We start from the raw sequence: 22,661 nt of genomic DNA, 5'->3' as shown, positions 1-22,661 counted from the left end.
AGCAATACATTTGTGATGTGACAGTAGTTGTGAGAATATATTGAACAATTCGATATTGATTGATGGTGACAAACATACATAGAGAAGATAGTAGGTACACATACATATACACAAATGGTGGTGATGATGTTATTTTTGTTGGTGTTGATAGTAGTTTTTTTAGTAGTTGGTGGCGGTGCCAGTAGTAGTGGTGGTGGTGATGATGATTGTGGTTCAGAAATGTTGCACAAAACAAAATAAACGGAAGTATGTTGGACGACAACATGATCGGAAGTAGAACGTGTTTGTTAGAAAAACAGAAAAACAAATGAAAGAGAACAAGAAATGTTAGGCATAGAGATAGACAGTTAGTATAAGAGAGATAGATAGAGAAATAAAAAATATTGTGTTAAACTGATACATATGGAGGCAAATAAAAATAAACTTTACATCAATTTTTATGATGAAAACAAATTCGGTTTTTTTCAATTCATTTGGAAAAAAACATATGGAAGACATTACTCCAAGTTGAATTACTATCAAATAATACAAAAAATTATATTTAAAAATATTTACAAATATTATGATTGTGAATTATTTACAGAAATTATGTTAGTTTTTTAATGAGTTGGACAAAGCAACACAAACGAAATCTATGCCAATTTTTATTTATTAAAATTTAAAATGTTTGATAGTTTATAGTTGCACAAAGTGATAGCAGTACAATTTAAAACAGTTTTTCTAAAGTGTAGAATTGATTAAGGAAATGCCTTACGGGATTAATATTTTTATAATAGAAATATTCGTGATACTAGCAAAACAAGTAAAGACGTGGCCGAACCGAAGTTTTTAAACTCTCCACACTGATGTTTCTTTGCTGGCTTGTGGCAGAACTTTCTTTCCATAAGCCGAGCTTAAAAAATATTTCCAGGCCCGTCGGTATTTTGCGCAGTTTTTTCCTATTTGAAAGACCATATTCTGGAATATTGTTTTCCACTTGATCTTTCCATCTAATTCGTGGCCTTCCCCTTCTGAGTGTACCATCAGCTGGTTCTCCCTGAGGTGCACATTCAAAATACATAAAATCGGCCGGGCCTTCTCTCATGGTAAATTGCTTCCAGGGGAAAACGTTGTAAACATTTCCAGGAAGATTTACTGCCTAATGAGAACCCACGTTTGAGTCGTATTTTTATGGGAAAATTAAATTTTTGAAACTTGGTTAACATAACCAAGTTTCAACCCCCTAATGGGTCCCATCTTCCGACTTGATCTATGTTTGGTTCAAACAGGACATTTCATTTGCCTATTATTGGATTTATAACTATTGGAAATTTTGAGAAAGAGTAGACCAATCTTCGGACTTGATCCAGTCTTGATAAATATAATAGGTAGTGCAAATATTCTATATTCTATAATATTCTAAAATTAATTTTAGCACAATTTTGATTAATTTATGGGGGAGGTACCAGAAGGAGTGAACTGATATTCCCTATCTTCGAACTTGAACTAAGATTGGGTGAAATATTACGATGTCTAAAATTTGGTTGAAATGGGTTACTCCCTTCGAGAGTTATGGTGCGCACCAGCCACCAAATTGTCTGAAACGAATTTGTACAAAGAGAGATGGTATTTACCCAAGGGGTGGGTAAATACCGCGTATTTACTATATTGAATCGGTAATACAACATCTTACACCCTATTTCCGGGTTTCTGTTATCAAATTGATTTAGAATGGATAGTTTTACGATACTTTAAAGACGTGGGTAAATACTTGGGTAAATACCCGTGTTTTTACCCAAAAATTAAGTATAAACGCATTAACTGCCGAACCACTTGACATAGGCGGCCAAAATTTTGCATATATGTTTTTAATGTCAAAGCAAACATAGAAATCCAAAATGGGATACAATTTTTTGCATGGATAGTTGGTACTCATAGAGAACTCTTTGTGCCATATTCCAGCCAGCAAATCACCCACAATCGGGAGGTACGGTTATATGGGGGCTATATCAAAACTTGGACCCAGGAACCCCATTGATATAAGAACCACCTGAGCCAAATTTTGATTTTGTACCCAATTTTTTGTAAATACTCAAAATAGGGGAACCTGTGTATGGGGGGGTACCAGTAAACTTGGACCTACATACATACATTTTTGCATGGACATTTGGTACCTAAAAAGAACACTCTGTGCCAAATTACAGCCAATTTGGTTGTAAAAAGTGCCTAATAGACAAAAAATATACCTTAAATCGGGAGATACGGTTATATGGGCGCTTTAGCCATAGGTTGAGGGTATAAATATCTGTAAGAAAAGTACAAAGTTCGGACAGGTCCGATTCTCTAACTCTAGCTAATTTTGACATGATTAAAAAAACGTTATTCTATACACAATTCAGTACGCTGTGCCTCAATCGGACAAACATTTGTTGTACTTTTTCATTACGGGTCGTTCTTAGAACAAATAAATGGACTGCACTAAATTTAAATCCATTCGGATCATAAATTCGACCTGTACTTTGTGGACATGGGCAGACAGACTCACGGAAATTCATAAATCCATTTAGAAGGAGATTCTATGTATATCCTCAAAATTAACTATAGGGACATCTCCACGTGTTATATTATGTCCAGGCAGTATGACGGCAACCCATAGGTGGATGAGTATTAATAAAGTTGGTACCCAATGAGCCTCCGAAATCGGTTAAATAACGTGTCTAAAATTCGGCTTAACGAAAACCTAGAATTAGGGATTTATATTGATGTAGGTCATCTTCGAACATGACCTTACTTCAGACAAAATACAAGTCTATGCAAAATCCTTTGAAATATTTAGGGTCGGAAAAACCAATATATCCTCTATAGTGTGGTGGAGAGTATACAAATGGGCGAGTATATACGGGCGACTCCCAAAAATGGGCGATGCTTTTTAAGTTTTGGCAGTAAGTTTTGTTACCAAATAACGAGCAAATCGGTTGTAAGATGTGTCCTATAAATCTACAAATTATCAAAATTTTGGCGACTATTTAACAAATTTACACAATATTGCTACGTTTTGGCAGAAAACTTAGAACGCATCATACCAAATTACAGGCAATTTGAAAAATTTGGGGGCTATTTTAAAAATTTACAAAATATTGAAAAGTTTTAGCAGAAAACTTAGAACCCAACATACCAAATTACAGGCAAATTTAAAACAAAAACTCAGGATACTGAAAGTTGGCGCGTGGTGGGTTCGGTTATATGTGTACCAATATTCAACATGTTTAGTCAGCAGATTTGGTGCCCAGTGAACATTGAAAATACAAATTTCGATGCTAAGCAAGATTTGTGGTAGCAAGATTTGTTTACTAAATAATAAGTCCAAATACCAAATTACAATAAAATCGATTATAAAACGTGCACCTAAAATCCTCATAAGATATACATTTGGGGATTATCCAAAAAATTAAACCAATACTGATAAATTTTGCCAGGTAATTTAGAAATTACAGCCAATTCGATAGAAAAACCTTTCCAAAATCCTCAAAGTTCTTGAAAAATTTATCAATTGTAACAATTTTCAGCCGTCATATTTGGTACGCAATGTGCATCAAAAATATTAATTTACAACCAATTCAGTCGGTCCTCTATAATAAATTTCATGAGGATTCGAAAAACGTGACATAACTCGGTTAGAATATTTATGGAACAGTTTTTACATTTTGTTCATATATAAAATTAATAGTTTGACCCTGTGGCGTATAAGTGTTGCCAACAGTTATACGACATATGGCCACTATCTACGTTTTAAAAAAAATCACAATGTGCAACAAATACGCAATTAAGAGAACAAACAAATAAATGATTAAAATAAATTGCATTGAATTTAGTTAGTGTTAGTCTTATTCTTTTTCTTCTTATTTTTAATGGCAAATGTTAGTAATTGATGATCAAATGAAATGAAAGGAAACGAGAAATGATGATGATAGGCATGTTAAGAGTTAATATTAAGAGACTTTAAACATTTGAGTTTTGAATACCTGGGGGGCATTGTTTCCATCATCATGATTGCGGTTTATTTGGTTAATGCTGTACTGTGGCGAGCTTGGATTGATGTGGATAAAAAGTTGGGAGGAAGGATGCTTTGGTTCTTTTGTTTTCAAAAATTTAATTTCAGATTTTTGCTTCGTTCGATGACAGTTCGAATTCAGGGATAGTTAATATAAAACTGTGAAATGTATGTTTGGGTTTTCTGTTTTTTTTATATATTTTAGTTTTTGTTTGTGATGGTGTCAGACTTGTAATGATGAGCTGATGATGTTTTAGTTGGTTTGTTTGGATGATTGTTCCGCTTGATGCGATGTTGGTTTTTTGTTTTGGTTTTGAATGAGTCTTTCGTTTTCGTTTAAATTTTATTTTAATATAAAATATAGATTTATGACAATAGTGACTTTCGGTACGTCAGGTATTTTTCTATTCTTTTTTTTTTTTGTTTTTGGTTTGATGTTTCTAGTTTAGGAGAAAACAAAACAACAAAAAAACAAAACAATTGTTTGCCGTATTTGGTGAATGTCGTATAAATGCCCAGTGGTAAGGATATAAGCGACAAACCAGTACCGTTTGCTTTTGTTTGTGTTTCGTTCTGCTTTCGTTGGTGCTTTCTTTTCAATTTTGTTGTTGTTGTTGTTTGGATTTATATTATACATTTATAAAAAAAACTTAGTTTCATTTATTTTATTAGGAATTGTTCATGTAACGCTTTTGTTGTTGTGTTAATTGTTTTCTTGTTTTTTCTTCTTCGGTAATTTGTTTTTGTTTTTGTTTTTGTTTTTTGTTGTTGGAATGATTAATTGACATTAGTTGGCGTTATTATTTTTATAGTGTCTGGTTTGGGGACGCATCAAATTGTCTGCTGTTGTTGTTGTTTTTAGTTTTGTTATATATTTGACGTTGTTTTCAATTAACATAATCTGCGTATTTATACATTTCATTATGGGTTTATTTTGTAGACGGTGTTGGGGGGCAAGATTGATTGTCAGTAGGATTTGTATTTATTAAAATTTCCATAAGGGATTTTTTTTTAGGTTTGTGGAAGGAAACAAGACGGGTTTGTTGCATATAGGTAGGTTGGGGGTGGGGTCCATGTATTTATTCCGAAAAAAAAACACACACACATAAACAAAAAGAGAGGAAAAGGAAGAAAATTAATTATAATTTAATTTGTTTTAATTTAGGTTAGCAGTCAATAAACTATATATATATGGTCATAACATTAGTGGTGTCGAAGTCTTGGGGAGAGGAATTTTATTATGATCGCCTCATTTTTCCACTGTCGAAAACCACTAATGTGCTGGTTTTTTTTGTTAATTTAAAACTCTATAAATAAAGTCATTAATAAATATAAAGTGCCATTATTACGAATAAAAAAAACATTATCGTACACTATTAATATCACATGTGAACATCTATTATTTATATGCATTTATATTGTATAATTTATATACTATGTAATGTGTCTGTGTGTCTGAGTGTATGTGTTGTGTAGGGTATTATGTTGAATAAGGTTAATAAGGAATAGTGAAAAAAATATTAAAAAATATTAGCTGCTGTAAAATTATTTCTGAAAAATTTAATTTATTTTGCCACGTCATAAGTGTGTCTCATCGAAATATTGGTTTAAAATTTGAACCATTTCACACGATTTGGTCTCGATTTACAAATTGTCATCTGTTTGTCAGATATCTTTCGAAGTGAAGAGTTTACTTTTTGATATAAAACAGATACATTATATAAAGCGGGTGCTGAATCCAGTGTGGTCTAATATTAGGTTGGGGAAAAATAAATTCATTATTTTTTCACCAGATGGCTGTACTAATAGATTTCTCGTAAAGTATCGATCAAACAATTTCAGATTTATTCTCGTTGGATATTTTCCTGTTTTTTTTAGTACATTCAGTTGTAAGTTACAGGGTGTTAAAAATAGAAGTGAACACAGAGAAAATTCGTTACATTTTACAATTTTTCTTAGACAAGGGCGAAAATGCAAGCCAATCGGCTAAAATTGTGAATAGTGGTTATGGTTCCGATACTGTAACAGGCAATTATGGGCAATTTTTGATGTTAAAAATGCACCTCGTACAGGTAGGCAGGTCGTGGAAAATGTCGATTAAAACGGAGAAATGTTCAAAGTTGATTGCCATGCTAGCAGTCCTAACATCGCCCAGGAGGTAAAAATCGACCATAAAACTGTTTTAAACCATATAAAATTGACCAGAAACGGACAGAATTGGCCAATAAGAGATGTATCGTGTTCAACCAAGTCAACGTTAGGCCACACACATCTACAGTGATTCGCCAGAAATTTCGGGAGCTTGGTTGGGAAGTTTTAATGCATCCGCCATACAGTCCGGACTTGGCGATTATCATCTTTTTTTGCATTGCAAAATTTCTTTAACACTAGAATATTGGTATGTATTGTCTATTGTGAAAATCGACAACTACTAGGTTTTTTTTTGCAAATAGAGAGCAGGACATAGGCATTACGAAGTTACTTTTAAACTGGCAACAAAACGGTGCATATTTGGGCCAAATAGGACATTTTGAAGTATGGCAATAAAGTCCTATAGTTCATATAAAAATAATGTATTTCTTTTCCCCAACCTAATATTTATTCTAAGTGCAAATATCGGCTATATAGGACCCCTAGGTAATGGGAGAAATTCTTAGTGAGAAAAGTAATTTGATCCATGCGACAAGTTGGCAGTATTTGAATTGCCCTATGATGTTTATATAAGGCGAACAAGAAACAAGTAAGAACGTGGTTAAGTTCGACTGGACCGAACTGTTTATACCATTCACCATATGAAGCTACACACATATATAAAATCGTGGACCGTTCCTATGGAGACCTTAATATCAATTTAGTGCAGTTCGGTTATATGCGGACAGTTATGTGCGGACTAACCCGAAAATTTAACCAATATTGATAATTTTTATAGGAAGATTTGACACCCAAAATATAAAACAAAAGCCAATTCGGTTGAAGAACGTGCCAACATTAGAAGGATCCGTTTTGTGGGGGTCAGCACTGAAACTAGGTCCAATATTGAGAACTTTTTGTGGCAAATTACAGTTAATTCGGATGAAAAACATGCTAAAAATCGAGAATAATGGGGGTTATATCAAACGGTGGACCGATATATTCCATTTCCAATACCATTCTTATAGTAGTAGTAAGGTATATGGAAATTTCAAAGCTTTATCTTAAAAACGTTGAACTCTATCCTGATTGCAAACATATTACATACAAAGTTGATGGTGTGTTGTAAGTGAAAATTGTGATTCTCCCAAAATACTTAAGTGTAATACAAATGGCAATCCTGTTTGCTTTTAAATTTTTTGTTTTAATTTTACATTACGCTCTATTGCATTTGCAACTAACTTCATACCTACGAAAATATCTCATGTTTTGAGAAATACAATTATACAGCAGCAGAAAAAAAAATAAATGAAAAACAAAGAATAACTAAAACGAATATTTTGTACTGGGAAATTGTTTACAAATTTATGTTGGAAAAAACATGTCGTATATATCTCGTGTCAGAATGTGGCCCAGTTAAAAGATATAAATATTAACAAAAAGTTAAAATACGAAACCGAAAAAAATCGTAAAAATTCTACATAATTTATAAATATGTTTATGTTTGAATATATGACCATTTCTTGATACACGACAAAAAAAATAGCATGTCAATGTATGTATGTTTATGTTATATGTATATGGTTGTTTACGATTTTGTGCCATAGCGTAAACAGACAATCCTTATGGAACGATTAGGGGGTGAATTATCTCGAATGGTGTAGATAAAGGTGACCTATCTTAAACGTTGATTTAATGATTTTAATGTTTTGCAATTTAGTTCGCAATTATAAAGAATTATACTATAAAGAAAAACAAACAAATAACGATCTTTTTTCTCTTTTACAAAGGAAAGCATTTAATTGGATCTATTCCAGAAAAGGAACGAAAGGAATTAGGTCTAAATATTTGTGCTAACATAGTTCATGTATTTGATCTCGTTTCTTTTTCTGATATCGTTCATTTGCAGATGCTTCACATTAGAAACAGATGTAAAGATAGTTTTTTAATATATTTGACAATTAGTTTATATTTTTCATACAACAGGGCATCAATATATGGAGCGACACCGCCCCATTCTCGGTTACAAAAAAAAATTTAATTTTGTTTCCTATTTAATTCGAGGCGGTATTTTTATCACCACATCTAGCCGCACTATTTAATGCTTGCTTAAGGTTGACGTACACACCGAAAGCCTGGCAGGAAGCCAGGGTAGTCTTCATACCCAAGCCCGGCAAGGCAAATTACGCCACACCAAAATCATATCGGCCAATAAGCCTAACTTCTTTCCTACTCAAAACCATGGAATGTACAATCGACACCATTCTAAAGAGCAGTATACCCAATGATATGCTGAAATACAAACAACATGCGTATGTAAAGGGGAGATCAGTGGAAACCGCTTTACATGAGGTAGTACACTATATTGAAGGCCTTCAACAATGTCAGCACTAATACGCTTATCCAATCCCTAGATACCTTCCAAGTGGACCGGGCAATCATAGACTGGGTCAACTATATGCTAAGGAATCAGAGACAAAGTAGGTCAGGGAACACCACAGGGAGGGATTCTGTAACCGCTCCTGTGGGTAACCACCATATAAGGACTCTTAAGGAACTTAACCGACGAAGGATTTGAACCAGTCTGTTATGCAGACGACGTTATAATATTTCTTGGGGGAAATAATCAAAACTTACTATGCAGGAAAGCCGAAACGGTGCTAAAAATCGCATACGGTTGGGCAAAAGCGAGGGGCTTAAACGTAAATCCGGATAAAACGGATATATGTCTTTTTACTAGAAAGACAAAAATATGTCAGTACGAAGAGCCCATCTTCCAAAACAAAACGATAGCCATATCAAACAAAGTTAAGTATCTGGTAGTAATACTAGACAAGAAAATTAAATGGAAAGACCACATACAGCAATGGGCTGACAAGGCCCATAGATTCTGGTCTTTCTGTAGAAGAGCAGTAGTCTAAATGGGGTTTCAATCCAAAGATGATACACTGGATCTTTCTGTAGAAGAGCCGTAGTCTAAATGGGGTTTCAATCCAAAGATGATACACTGGATCTATAAGAGCGTTATTAGACCAATTCTAACATTCGCGTATGTTGTCTGGTGGACAGCAATGGATACAAAATGTAACGTAAAAACGTTGCAGAAAGTTCAAAGAACGTGTTGCCTAGGAATATGTGGAGCAATACGTACAACAGGTACTAGGGCTTTGGAGACAATATTATATAAACATCCAATAGACATCCAAATAAAATATGAAGCGGCGGTTGCAGCTTTAAGATTTAAAGCAATGGACGAGTGGATAGACACCGGGCACAACACACCGCATAAAAACATTTTACAGGCAACAAATCAGTCGACTTTCAATATCTTTGATTCAGACCGTATACCTGAAACGAGAGTAGTGACACGGTGCGAAACTATAATATCAGATAGAGAACAATGGAATAGCGGAACACTAATTCAGATGCCACCGGGTACTGTTGCTACACGGATGGCTGTCAACTAGGAGGAAAAACTGGACTGGGACTGTTTATCGAAGAGCCTGGTACCGAAATTTCTCTTCGTCTTACAGATCACAGGACGATCTTACAGGCGGAGGTTCAAGCTATAACAGAGTGTCTTAAATGATTAATTTCAAACCAAAGACACAATACAGTAAATATTATATTATGAGGGGACAGGAAAAATCACCAAAATTTTATAGGTCGACCCAAGTGAAGACAAAACTAAGCAAATTCTAACGCTAAACAAAAAAGAAATAAGCCGACTGACGGGTGACGGGACGTGACACCTCGACCTGAAGGCACATCTACTGAAGATTGGATGCGAAGGAAGTAACGAGTGCAGAGCGTGTGGGTAAGACACTGTAACGCTGGAACATTTCCTATGCCATTGCCCAGCATTTACATGCCTTCGGAGACAATTCTTGGGAAATGACACTCTTCACGGACTAAGCGATCTGAGGGGGTGTGAATGGAAAAGACTAAAGCAGTTCGCAAAAAGCACGGAATTCCTAGATTCATAGGGAATCAAACCCAAATATTTTTCTTTATATTAAACACTTTTACTAATTCTTGATTTTAACTTTCACCGCACATCTAGAGCGCACAACAGGCCTCATATGGCTTAAGTGTATGTCCCTATCATGTTGGATTTGTGGTGGTATCGTCCACCCCTCTTTTCAACCTAACCTAATTCGACCCTACACTAATTCCAGAATGTCCCTTTAAACTTTCAAGTGAAAATTTCAATAAAACTTGAAGAGATAGTCGATTTATTGTGCCAGCATCAAGCGACGGCAGAAGGGTTTCTCCAACGTTTAACGCGTTTTTTCGAAACAGTGTTTTACAATGAAATTCTCGACAAGATCTTCCTTATTTTCTAACTCGGTTAGTAGTTGAAAATAGGGGTACATTCCTTTAAGGATATAGTCAGTTTCTAGAACGTTGCCTAGCTCTAACATTTAGCCAAGTAAAAAGGGATACCAGGAATGTCAACTTCTTATTTGCTGTTGTGTGGATTTTCAAGTCCGGAAATTGTTGCGTCGGTTGTGCATTATATGACATGACATCGGGTGAAATAATACATGGAAGATACAGCTACAGCTATAGTTTTGCTGTATTCATTAATATCGAGGGATACTTCAAAAAAGTCAGCACAGAAATGCTTATCCTATCTTTAGAAGTCTTTTGAGTTTGCCAATCAGTTATGGACTAAATCAGTAATCTGCTAAGGAATAGATGAATAAACTATAGCCTATAAGACATAACTATAACGAACAATGTAGGAAATTTAAATGGAAATACCACATACAGTTTCGTTTCGACAAGGAAACAGATGAGGGCCCTTCTGCAAAAAGGCCGTAGGTTATAAATTGGGCTACAATATTAAGATGATAAACTGGATCATAGTTAATAAGGGCCTAATACCTGAAACAAGGGTAGTCACATCGGATTTTTCTTTTAAAATAATTAAACGAAATGCATTATTTATTGATAGAAGAGCGGATGACCTCTATTTTATGTATTTTTTTGGTAATATAGATATCTTTTTAAATTTACAAAAAAAATCTTCAAAAATGTATATTCATATTGGAGTTTTCTTCTCTGCATGTTTTTTTTTTTTTTGTATGGAGAGCAACTTAATATGTTATCAAATGTTGACACACATCCTTTTTTGGCTATTTAATAAGTTTCCTTTCAAATGTTCCCAAAATATCGAAATTTGGGGGATACCGCAATATGGGGGCACCCCAGAAACTTGGACAAAAATTCATAATTTTCAGCAGGAAGATTTGGTACCAAATTAGAACCCAATATACTCAACTGCATCCAATTCGATCGAAAAACGTGTTCAAAATCCTCTAGCTACCGAAATTTGGAGGATACTACTAAATGGAGGGCTGCCCTAAAAACTTAATCAATATTAACAATTTTTGCAAATGAGATTTGGTAGCCAGTAAGAAATTAAAGTATCAAACTACAGCCAATTAGATTTACGAAAATCCTCAAAATGCTGAAAATATGGAAGCATTAGCCAAACATAATCCGATATAGTGCATATTCCCTCCACTAATTCCCATAGGTTCCTGCAAAATTTCAATAGCTCAATTTGTTTATAAGGTCATAATTTAGCGCCGCTAGATCAGCGATATCGACCACTGTGCGCCTGCCTGATAACAAGACGTTGCTACAGCTAGTAAACTATGTATAACATCACAGGAAGCAAAAAGTGTATGAGGTTTGGGAAGATAGCGCAATTCTGGAACATTTTCTACGCCATCCCCAATTTTTTCAAGCCCTACAACCCTATTCTTGAGAAGTGAGACTATTCACGAACTAACTGAACTAAGGGCGTGAGACTGGAGGATTTCACTAAGAACATAGCAGACATATCTCTATATGCTTTCTTCTAGATTTCCTAGAGCACACTTTTGGACTTTTGGTGGCGACACCACATTTAAACTTAACCAAACCGATATCTGATTTTGAACCGACTTTTTTGCACAATTTCTGCCGATCACGAAAACCTTGAAATTATAAAGGTTTATCTCTGTGGTTTCTAAACTTTGTGATTGAAATTTGGCATCTATCAAACTAAGTTCATAAAACAATTTGTTTTATTTTCAGTTGACGAAAACGGACCGCTTAACGTATAGAATACTACAAAAACCGTGATTCAGCGCCAACCACATATTCTGTTTTAAGAGAAGATTATAATTTACATAGTCGTCCAAATACGCAAGCAATTTTCAAACTTTTGAAGACATTTGAAAAGACTGGAGCAGTTACAAATATAGTAAGGCATGTACATCACATATTCGCTCGTTTCGCTAAATATCGCAGCTGTAAGTGAAAGTGTTGCCGAATGTGTCGATTCCTCGTTGCTCTCAGGAATTAGGACTATCTATGACATATTTTGCTTTTGGATCCATATAAAGTCCAGCTCACGGAAAAACTGAAACCAACTGACCATTCACAATGTCGTAAATACGAGGAATGGGTGCTTCAACAAAAGACGGTGTACGGCAAGTCACAGAAAAAATCACTTTTTGGTGCGCTTTTTATCCAAAGTTTGATTCGGTTCCACTTCTTTGAAAACTGCGATCGAATGACTCTCACGGTCAATTCGGAGTGTTATGGTCATAGGATAACCGACTTTTTTTGTTGAAGAATCCGACTGGGAAAATATGTGGGGTCAGGAAGACACTGCCACCTACCATAAAATACGACCGAATATGAATTTATTGAAAGAGATATTTTCTGGCCCCGTAATTTCTCGTCGTGGCGATATCAACTGGACACCAATATAATGCTATTTGACACCATTAGTTTTTTAAAGGACAACACGGAAGATAGTGTTTGTTCAGATAAACCTTGAACTCTTGAGCACATTCGTCAAGTTATGGTTGGAATACCGCCCATTATGTGTCAAAAAGTGTCCGAAAAATGCCTCAACCTCAGAGGTGTCGATTGTGGAGAGAATATCAGCCAATTTGGTGCGGTGCATGGGCTGGTGGCATCACTGGACCGTACTTTTTAAAATATGCTGAGGATCGTAACGTAACTGTGAATAGTGAGCGCTTGAAATATTAACCCATTGTGGCCCAATGTTGCCCACATGCAACGAAATGTTTTAGAGCTTATATTTAATATGCAGCTAGTAGATATATATTATTAGGATTTCAAGGCCTGATTATAGACGACACATATAAAAAGAAAAATCAAAAAAATTAAAAATTTTGGTAAAGTTTTTCAATATAGGGAAGATATTCAAATTGTACGACTTCTGCCATCAGAATTATTTTTCATCCTTGTAAAAATGAATATAAAGAATAATTTAAATCTTTTTTTGTCGATTTTGCATTTGGTTTTCTTGATATTGGACTTTAATTTCTCCGAAAGAATGTACTGTATCTCCCGAATGCAAGGATGTAGCGATGTCAAATGTTGTGCATATCCTATTTAGGATAGTTGCATTAAATCTATGAACAGAAATTTGTTCTAAGATTGTGGAAAAAGGGTATGTCGAATAGTGACTAAGAGGATGACCCGTTGACGCGAAGTCGCGGCTAACATTTGCTGGAGATAATCTTCAAACATTAAATTACACAGACCGTATTCAAATAGAGATTTCATGCATAATTCAGACTTTCATGTGCTTTTTTTTGGAAAATATTCCTGTAACTCTTAGAAATTCACCCCTTTACCTACAAATACGGTGTATTTTGTACCTATTAAAGTTGAAAAATGCACCTGCAATTTCAGCCCCTTCAGTATGGGTTAATCAAATTTATTTGCTTTAGTATAAACGCATACATTTTATTAACCATTTAAATACAACTCTTATTTAAATATTTGAAATTACCGGTTAGCTATATAAATATTTTGTAGATAGTACTAAAAACTACATCTCTGAACCTACTACATTATTACACAACCAATACTAGACGAGGATCTTACTTCTCATAAGTAGTACCTAAGCTCAATCAAATTTCAATAAAATCGGTTCACTCCGAGTCCGGACCCCCCGACTCTAATTCGTTTAAGGGAACACTGAAGGCTTAAGATCATTACCCACGCTTGCCCAAGTTGATGGACTAGATCATAAGCTGGAAGTAGTTCCTAAACAAGGAGTAGCCAACATTATCGTAAATTTTGTTGTTTCGTGTTTCTTCTATACCTAAAATTGTACCTATACCAAAAATACCTAAATGAGGGCGGGACTGTTTTCACTCATTGCTGCAGCTTCGGTTAAAAATGCGGTTGAAACCTTGCAAGAGCTGAAAACCGTATTTATAACATCGAATTTTATTCAGATAAGGTGGTCGACGAATATTTCAAAGTGTTACAAACAAAATTTGAATTTGATTTGAGTGGCACCTTACGGAATATGTGTGATATTGCATTTATATATTGCCGACCGATACTTTCTGACTAGTGGGAAGTCACCTCATATGAAATGCTGTACTACTGAACAATTTAAAGATTCCATTTTGCTAATCACTATTTGGAGTTATTGTACATTTTTTTGCTGCCGAAATTTATCAAAATATTTAAATATAAACATTAAAACGATTTTCTTTCCAATTGAAGTAGATGATATTTGAAATATTCCATATATACATACATATAAACATACATACATATTTTCTCTGCATCTGAGAGTACATTTGTATAAAGGAAAGAGACAAAAAGGGGTTTCTTCTACAATATATTTTGTTTATATTTCATTTTTATTTGGTATGTGCGGTTATTCATTTATTTATTTATGTATGAATGCGTTTTTTTACTTTGATATTTGAATATTTTATTTGCATGTGGTTTATGTGCGTGAGTGAGTGTGTGTGTGAGTATTATTTTGTTTTGCATTGTTTGATTTGATTTTGTCTACATACTCAAGTAGCAGTTGCCGCAGGGTTGCTTCATCTTCGCCATGACATCTTAATCTCGATTCGTAATTTGCATTTCGTTCACGTTCGTTTTGTGAGTGACGAGAACGTTTTGGTACATAACTGAATGAATGACGATAAAAACGACCAGCTGTATTACCGTTATTTGTATTTGAACTAGCGAAACCACCACTACCACTGTTGCGTGTATTTGTATAGGCGTCTGCATCAGGGCGACAAAAATAATTCCGTAGATGAATAAAAGCGGCAGGAAGAGAAAAAGGGAAAGAACAATTTTGTTTGTTGGTTAAAATTTCATAACAATTACAATGTTTTGTGTGCAGTCTGTATGTTTGTGTGTAGGGGTTTTTTGTGTGTGTAAATGTGTAGAATATTAAATGTTTCGTATTTTCACTAGAATGCTGCGGTTTCTGCTGTCCAAACCTCTGGAAGAATTTCTGACTGAGTGTATATTTGATTTAGAGTATATTTGGAACAATAGCTCACATAGTCAGACTTAATATAGGATTGCTAAAAAATATTACCAGAAGCAAAATTATGCTAACCAATTTTACCCTTTGAAGCAAATGTACCCCAGTTGCGTTGGTGAGAAATAAGGTTAAAACCTTGAAAATACTAAAATGGATTGGTAGCGTTATATGGTAGATATACCAGAACAAGGTATTGATATTGCTTAGTGGGAAGCTTTGACTCTAAATTAGAACTCAGTATACCAAAACAATAGTCTATTCGGTTGGAAAGGATCGTGAACCAAATCCCCAAAATATCGAATAATGTGGAGTGCCGCTCTTTGGGGGCTACCCTGAAAGATGTGTGAATATTGATAATTTTATTGGGACTGTAATCTATGATAATTTTCGTCAGCAAGCTTTGCTACTCAATGAAAACTCAATCTACCAAATTACAACTATCCAAAAAAAGTGGTCAAAAATGATAATTTTTGATAGGAAAATTATATTCAATGGGACTTCAAAATACCAAATGGGAATACAGAAAAATGGGAATTACTGGTAATGACAAATTATAGTCACATAGATTAGATTTGGACCTTATCTTGGTATCTATTCCATATCATCACCCGTAGAAGTAGTGAGTTGATATGTGCCGCGAGTTCACCCAGAAAAACTATAAAAAATGACTTGAGACGTCAGGTTAGTTGCCACATTCGGAAAACCCCTTCTACTATGAAAAAGGAACGAAAAAGAAAACCAAACCCCCTAATGTTGACGACATCCGCAAACGTATAAAGAACCACAATCTGCGAATCTGTTCTTGGAATGTGCGCACGTTGTACAAAATAGGAACAGTTTTCGAATTGGTGGATTTACTCAAGAAGTACAAAACGGACATTATTGTCATACAAAAAATGCGATGGAAAGGGACTGGCGTAGTTAAAGCAGATGATTATACACTGCAATATAGCTGACATAAAACGAGACATGAATTTAGCTGCGAATTTTTAGTTAAAAGGAGAATAGGAGATTCACTCCAGCAAATTGCTAAAATCCGTATAGAAGCGAAGTTTTTCCAAATCAGATTTATTTGCGCCCATACTCCGACGGAAGACAAGTAAGAAGAGACAAAAGACATTTTTATGAGATCTTAGAAACAGCATATGACCGCTGCAATGGCAATGTCATAAAAATTCTGCTAGAAGATTTTAATACAAAAATTTGGAAGGGAAAATACTTTTGGTCGCACCGTCGGAAAATTCAGCCTCCACGAAGAAATATCTGATAACTTCGGGGCACAAAAAACATGGTATTTAGCAGCATCAGATTCAAGTACCTCGATATACACAAGGCCACCTTGTTTTTTCCCGATCAAGCAACAAGAAATCATATTGATCACCTCATATATGACAGATGGAAGGCATTCATCCAGTGTTTTAGACATTCAATCGATCCCAGAATATCAATTCGGATCATTACTTTGTAGCAGCCAAGGTTCCCACTTGTCTTAATGTAGCGGCAGAGATGCGATCTAATGTAACACGGAAACTCGACGTCGAAAAGCTGTAAACACAACAGAAGCTTTATCCGCTCAACTTACCCACCTGCTTGACGAATGCACACCTTGTCCCGATAATAATATAGAAGCACAAGGGCAAATAATTGCCCACAACCTACAAATTGTAGCAAAAGCAACAATTGGGTAGCAAAAACCACCAAAAATAAATCCATGGTACGATCAGGAGTGCCGTAATGCTACTTAGTTGTAAAACGCAGTGTATAGGGCAATCCTGCAGACAGTAGCAACACGTAATTTCAAAAAAGAAGAAAGAACAAGAAAAACGTGAGCGTGAGCAAATCGAGATGTACAGGTGTCAGAAGGAAGTCCGGATATTACAACGAGTACAACACCAAACCGAAGGCTTTGGTGCAGGCACATCCTCCTGTAAATATGAAGAATGAAACCTGGTGACATATACGGAAAACGTGTTTGGAATCTGAAATGACGGTACAGAGTGTATACCACCTAGCCAAGATGATTTCAATCTATCGGCTGAAAAATAACAAAGCAGTGGGTACTGATGGGTTACCAGCCGAACTATTAAGACTGGTCAGATGCAGGTCAGGAGCATGCGCCAGCTTATCAGTACAATTTGGCTTGAGGAATATATGCCCAATGATTGCAACTTCAGCCTCCTGTGTCGTGTGCACAAAAAAGGAGACAATACGATATGTGCCATTGAAGCTATTGGATCATATCAATGCGGTTTCAGACCTGGCAAATCCACTATAGATCAGGCACTGAGCCAAATCATGGAAAAGACCCACGAAAAAAACACAGAGACACATTCCACCTATTCGTCGACCGCCGATAGCCCAATCCGCTCAGCTAAATTAATACGGCTATGTAGGATAACTTTAACTGGCACAAAATCAGCCGTTAAAGTCGAAATGACCGCTGGGAGGCCTTCAATACCGAACGAGGATTCACACATGGTGACAGTTTGTAGTGTGACCTTTCTAATATCCAGCTGGAAAATGTCGTACGAGATGCAAATGTGAAAAGAAATTGCACTCTGTACACCAAACAACACATGTTACTCGCATACGCCGATGACATCGATATAGTGGGTCCATGAGCTTCGAGGTAGTGAACGATTTTATATACATCAGCTTTGAAATCCGGAAAAGAGTAGTGTTGGCTCACAGATGCTACTATGGTCTAAGCAATTGAAAAACAGGAAGTATTAGTTTGGGGAAAAAAGAAATCCATATTTGTATAAGATATATAGGACTTTATTTAACATGCATCGAAACGTCCGATTTGGGCCAAATATGCACCGTGTTGTTGTATGATTTGTTGCCACATTAAAGGTAACTTCATAATGCCTCTCACATAGAAGTCCTGCTCTCTGATTACAAAAAGCCTTCCTGGCCATTCTTGGTTTGGCTACCGTTTGAGGTGCTTCACCGCTTTTTGACTACGATCGTTTTCGCACAGGGTTATCGTATGCGCTCCATTTCTCATATCCACTCTCCATCCGTTTAAGAAATGGGTCTATCTCATTCCGTTAGGCCAAGGCTCCGCAGATGGAAATTCGATCCATCCTATTTTTTCTGTTAAATGGTGTGGCACACAAACATCGACATTTTTTTTTTTTTGGACCCTTTGTGTAAATTGTTTAAACCAGTTTTATGGTCGATGCGAGCAACGTGGATGGATTTTCTTTTTCCCCAAACTAATATTTTGCCTCCAAGAATCTGAACATAAAATCTTGTGTGTGTCGGTGTATGAATATTTCGAGGTGTTGCAGTCATACTTACGAATGTTTTGGAAGGCTTCAAAAATATTGTTTAATAAATACATACAAAATGTTGCCGATCTCCATGTGCCTCCTCATGGGTGTGAGTAAAAGATTCCCTTCCCTTTGTTCAATTTACGAATTTTCGTCATCAAAATGTCCATATGTATGCGTATGTGTGTATATACGTTTGCTCAATGTTTTGATGTGTTAATGTAATGTAATTGTGTTTTGTGTGGATGTGTTTTCTTATGTTGGAGTTAATTGTTACTTACCCTCGGGTCTCAATCTAACTGGAGGCGAGGTCAACTTAAGTGCTGTTGTAGAAGGCGGAGTCTTGCGTCGACCACCAAACACATAGTCATATGAATCTTCACTCAAATTGGACACTATTTATATATATATAGAAAATTCAACACAATGTTTTGTTTTTCAAAAATCTTGAATGGATATTGTTTTTTTTTTTATATTGAAACAAATTAAAGCACAATGAAAAAATCAATCACACAAAACAATTGAAAATTATAAAAAAAACTAAGAAAAACAAATCATCGAAAAAGAAATCAATAAGAAAAATAAAATAAATTTACAGTAGACATTCTAATATTTAACAGAAATTATTTGTTGTTTTTTTATACATAAATATTTCCTGCTGAATATGTATATAGATAGATATATGCATGAAAATAACTGGCACGCACAAAACAGTTCTAACATTGTTGTCAATAGATACTTTTTTTGTTTGTTTGATTTCAACATTTCGCTAGCTAGTTTTGTGTTCCACATGATGTTGTTGAGAGTTTTTTCTTTTGGTGTAATTGTTTTTGTTTTATACTCACTCTACAGCGTAATTTTAGTTTGTAGTTTGTTTTATATATAAATTTATTTTTTGTTGTTGTTAGTTTTAGTTTTTTTAAGCCAAAAATTTAGATTTTTTCATAAATTTATGCATTTTTTTGTTTGTTTACAAAAAAATATAGTTTGGATGGCCATTGTCGAATAAAAATTCACAAGGATTGAAAAATAAAACAGAAGAAGAAGAAAAAGGAAGTAGATTTTGTTTTATTTAAAACTTTGTAAGCATTTTTGTTTTTGGTGGAATTGAAAAAGTTATAATTTTCTTTTTTGTTTATTTTTTTTCAGTACTTCTTTAGTGAACATCAACATACATAGAGAGAGAGAGAGTTAGAGATGAGACAGAGAAATTAAAGGATATGGAAATGGATACAAAAATTTGTAACAAATAACAAAAAATTATAGGAATATCAAATGCAAGTGATTATGAAGGAATGCAATAGCCCCTCATTATTGGGGGGTTTAATTTTTTTCATTGCTGGTGGAGGACGAAATAAAATCTCTTTCAATGCATCAATCACATAAACCAAGCAAATCTGGATTTCTAGTGTCATTACTTTGTACGGCTGGTTGGATGATGATGATGGTTGGTTGGTTGATAACGGTTTTGGTTTTTTGTCTTGCTTCATTTCTGATGAAAAAACTGAAGTAAGCATTACAAATTTAATTCACAAAAATATGTTGTTACATAAATACTTGCACTTAGAAAATTATACAACCGTAACAAAAAATTAAAGGAGCTATTCAAAAAATTGGCTTTCCTGTATATGAAAGCTTCTCTCCGCTAAAAGGGATGTTTTTTCTTCTCATGATGGTGATGATTTTTCAACAGTTAAGGATTAAAAGGGTGCTTCTGATTGCAACATCAATGAAATAAAAATTTTCAAAATATGTGGGAGTTTTTTTTAACACATTCTCACAAAAATGCTATACAAAAGCAATATCTGATTATTTGGTGAAGGATTTAAAAATAATTTGTTTTTGTTTATTTTTGATTTACAAATTTACAATTAGATGGGAAAACACTATTCTATTTGATATAAAATAAAATATAATGTTTAAAAACAAATAAAAAAATTTCGTTATATTCGACTGGGACGTACTTTTTTATACAACCTATCGTAACGAAAAAAGAAAACAAAATTCGGGTGGTATGGTAACATTGGAGCTATGTTAAAAATATTTCAACAGAGGAGTATAGTAGGATGATCCCTACACGACTACTGCTGATGTTTAATTTTCTGCAAATCTATTTCCCTAGCATAACAAAATTTCACCTTAAGTTGTATAGTATTCGTAAAATATATATAATTTTTCGCAGAAGGATTTGCGATCAAATGAAGATTCACGTACCGAAACTCTCTAAAATACTGCATAATGAGATGTGCCGTTATATGGGGGCTATCGCAAAAAGTAGGGAGATGGGAACTCAAAGTACCAAATTACAATCAATTCTTAAATCTTACAAATCCTATCATGATTTCGACAGACGAACAGATAGACGAAAATGCTTAAATCGACATCGAATTTTATTCTGATCAAGAATATATACACTTTATGGGGTCTCCGATGAATATTTCAAGGTGTTGAAAACGAAATAACAAATTTAATGTACGCTCCACTGGATGTGTATAATCAAAGTGTTAGCATGTAGGTCCGGTTCTGTTTTTGTTTCTTCTTCTGGTCGCACTAGATGCTATAATTTGACCCGAAAATTTTAAAATTATACACGATGAAGGGAAAGGAATAAACATGGCTCTTTTAATGACGATCAATCAATATTTAGCGGGTCAAATGGTCAAGACTGTTACAGAGATGGTCCGTCAGAAATAGTGACGTAAATGACATACATTTCCAACGTATAATACATACGTGAGAAACATCGGAAACCCTCCCAAAACCATTAGGTTTTTGACAAAATAGCTATTTCCATTAATAAATTTTGAAATAACGTATGCTTTACTCAAATCCATATCGAATTTCGAAATTTTCTTCTCCAAAAAGTTTAGAATTTTTTATCAGTTCTAGTAAAGAATAGTCAGATATATGTAAAAATAATATATATTCTTGAAAATAACAGTATATGGTAATAATATTGAAATAAATGACGTTTACTACATTTTATACAGGTATATGACGTTTTCGACGTTTACACCTTTTTGACAGTCGAAAACCTAAAAAATCGTCACACTGACCATCCCTGGACTGTTATGTTATGGGAAAAAAATCATATTATGGTCCGGAAGAGATGATAGAAATATATTGGTTTTGGTATATTCCTAAATAAAAAGCTGCCTTTCCAACTATGGATTTTGGGGAAGTTGTGGCTTTGTTGGCAATTTTTTTCTGGAAAAAATATATTTGTAATGATTAGCGTGATTTATGGTAAAGACAACGAAAAGCAGTGAGCAGAGCAGTATTGTCTGAAGTGGTCGACAATATGATACCCGCATCTACCATGCATTTTTTCATATCACAGTAAAATCTTGGTTGACTTGATCCGCTGAATAGTGACAGATCATTACAAAGGCCTTTCTAATTAGTTGGCCGTATTCCTTTCCCAGTATAATAAACGGCTTGTATTACTGTGGTCTATAGAGCAACTGGATGAAACATAAAAAATTAAGCTTTTGGCACATTTCTTCCCAAAATGTTTTTCTGTTCATCATCGAAAATTATAGGCGTAGACCATAACTGGAATTTCATGGAAAATTTTATAGCGGTCAACAACATAGTTCCGTCCTCTAGTGTGGTAATGGGTTTCTAAATAATAACAGAATACCTAGACACCTGTATATAATTAAGTATAACTCTCACATTCGAGTAGATACATCACTATAATTGGCATTAATTTAAAGGTCAATCACTGAATTTTCGTGACTGGTGATTGATCTACATCCGTTGCCTGTAACATGTGGCGACTCAGCTAGTCGAGATATGACGTTCTGCATACTAAAAGGTTGGTCTAGGCCAATATTGTGTAGGCCACAGTTGTGTAGGGTATAAAAATAACAATAAA

At 34.7% G+C, this 22,661-nt stretch overlaps 1 protein-coding gene across 1 annotated transcript in view; it reads right to left on the bottom strand.

The window, feature by feature from the left end:
• Positions 1–22,661, bottom strand: part of LOC133326021 (glucose transporter type 1-like) — a 104,815-nt gene that overhangs the window by 70,046 nt on the left and 12,108 nt on the right. Inside the window, exons 3-4 of the mRNA XM_061534698.1 lie at positions 19,063–19,176; positions 15,019–15,235 (exon numbers count right to left, since the gene is read on the bottom strand). Of these exons, the coding sequence (XP_061390682.1) occupies positions 15,019–15,235; positions 19,063–19,176 (331 nt within the window). The remainder of the gene's footprint in view (positions 1–15,018; positions 15,236–19,062; positions 19,177–22,661) is intronic.

Source organism: Musca vetustissima, unplaced genomic scaffold (genome assembly GCF_032173495.1).
Source record: "Musca vetustissima isolate MV318-11 ecotype Yass unplaced genomic scaffold, APGP_CSIRO_Mvet_v1 utg1866, whole genome shotgun sequence".
NCBI lineage: Eukaryota > Metazoa > Arthropoda > Insecta > Diptera > Muscidae > Musca > Musca vetustissima.
Note: the sequence above shows the minus strand (reverse complement) of the source record. Positions and strands in the feature narration are given on the sequence as shown.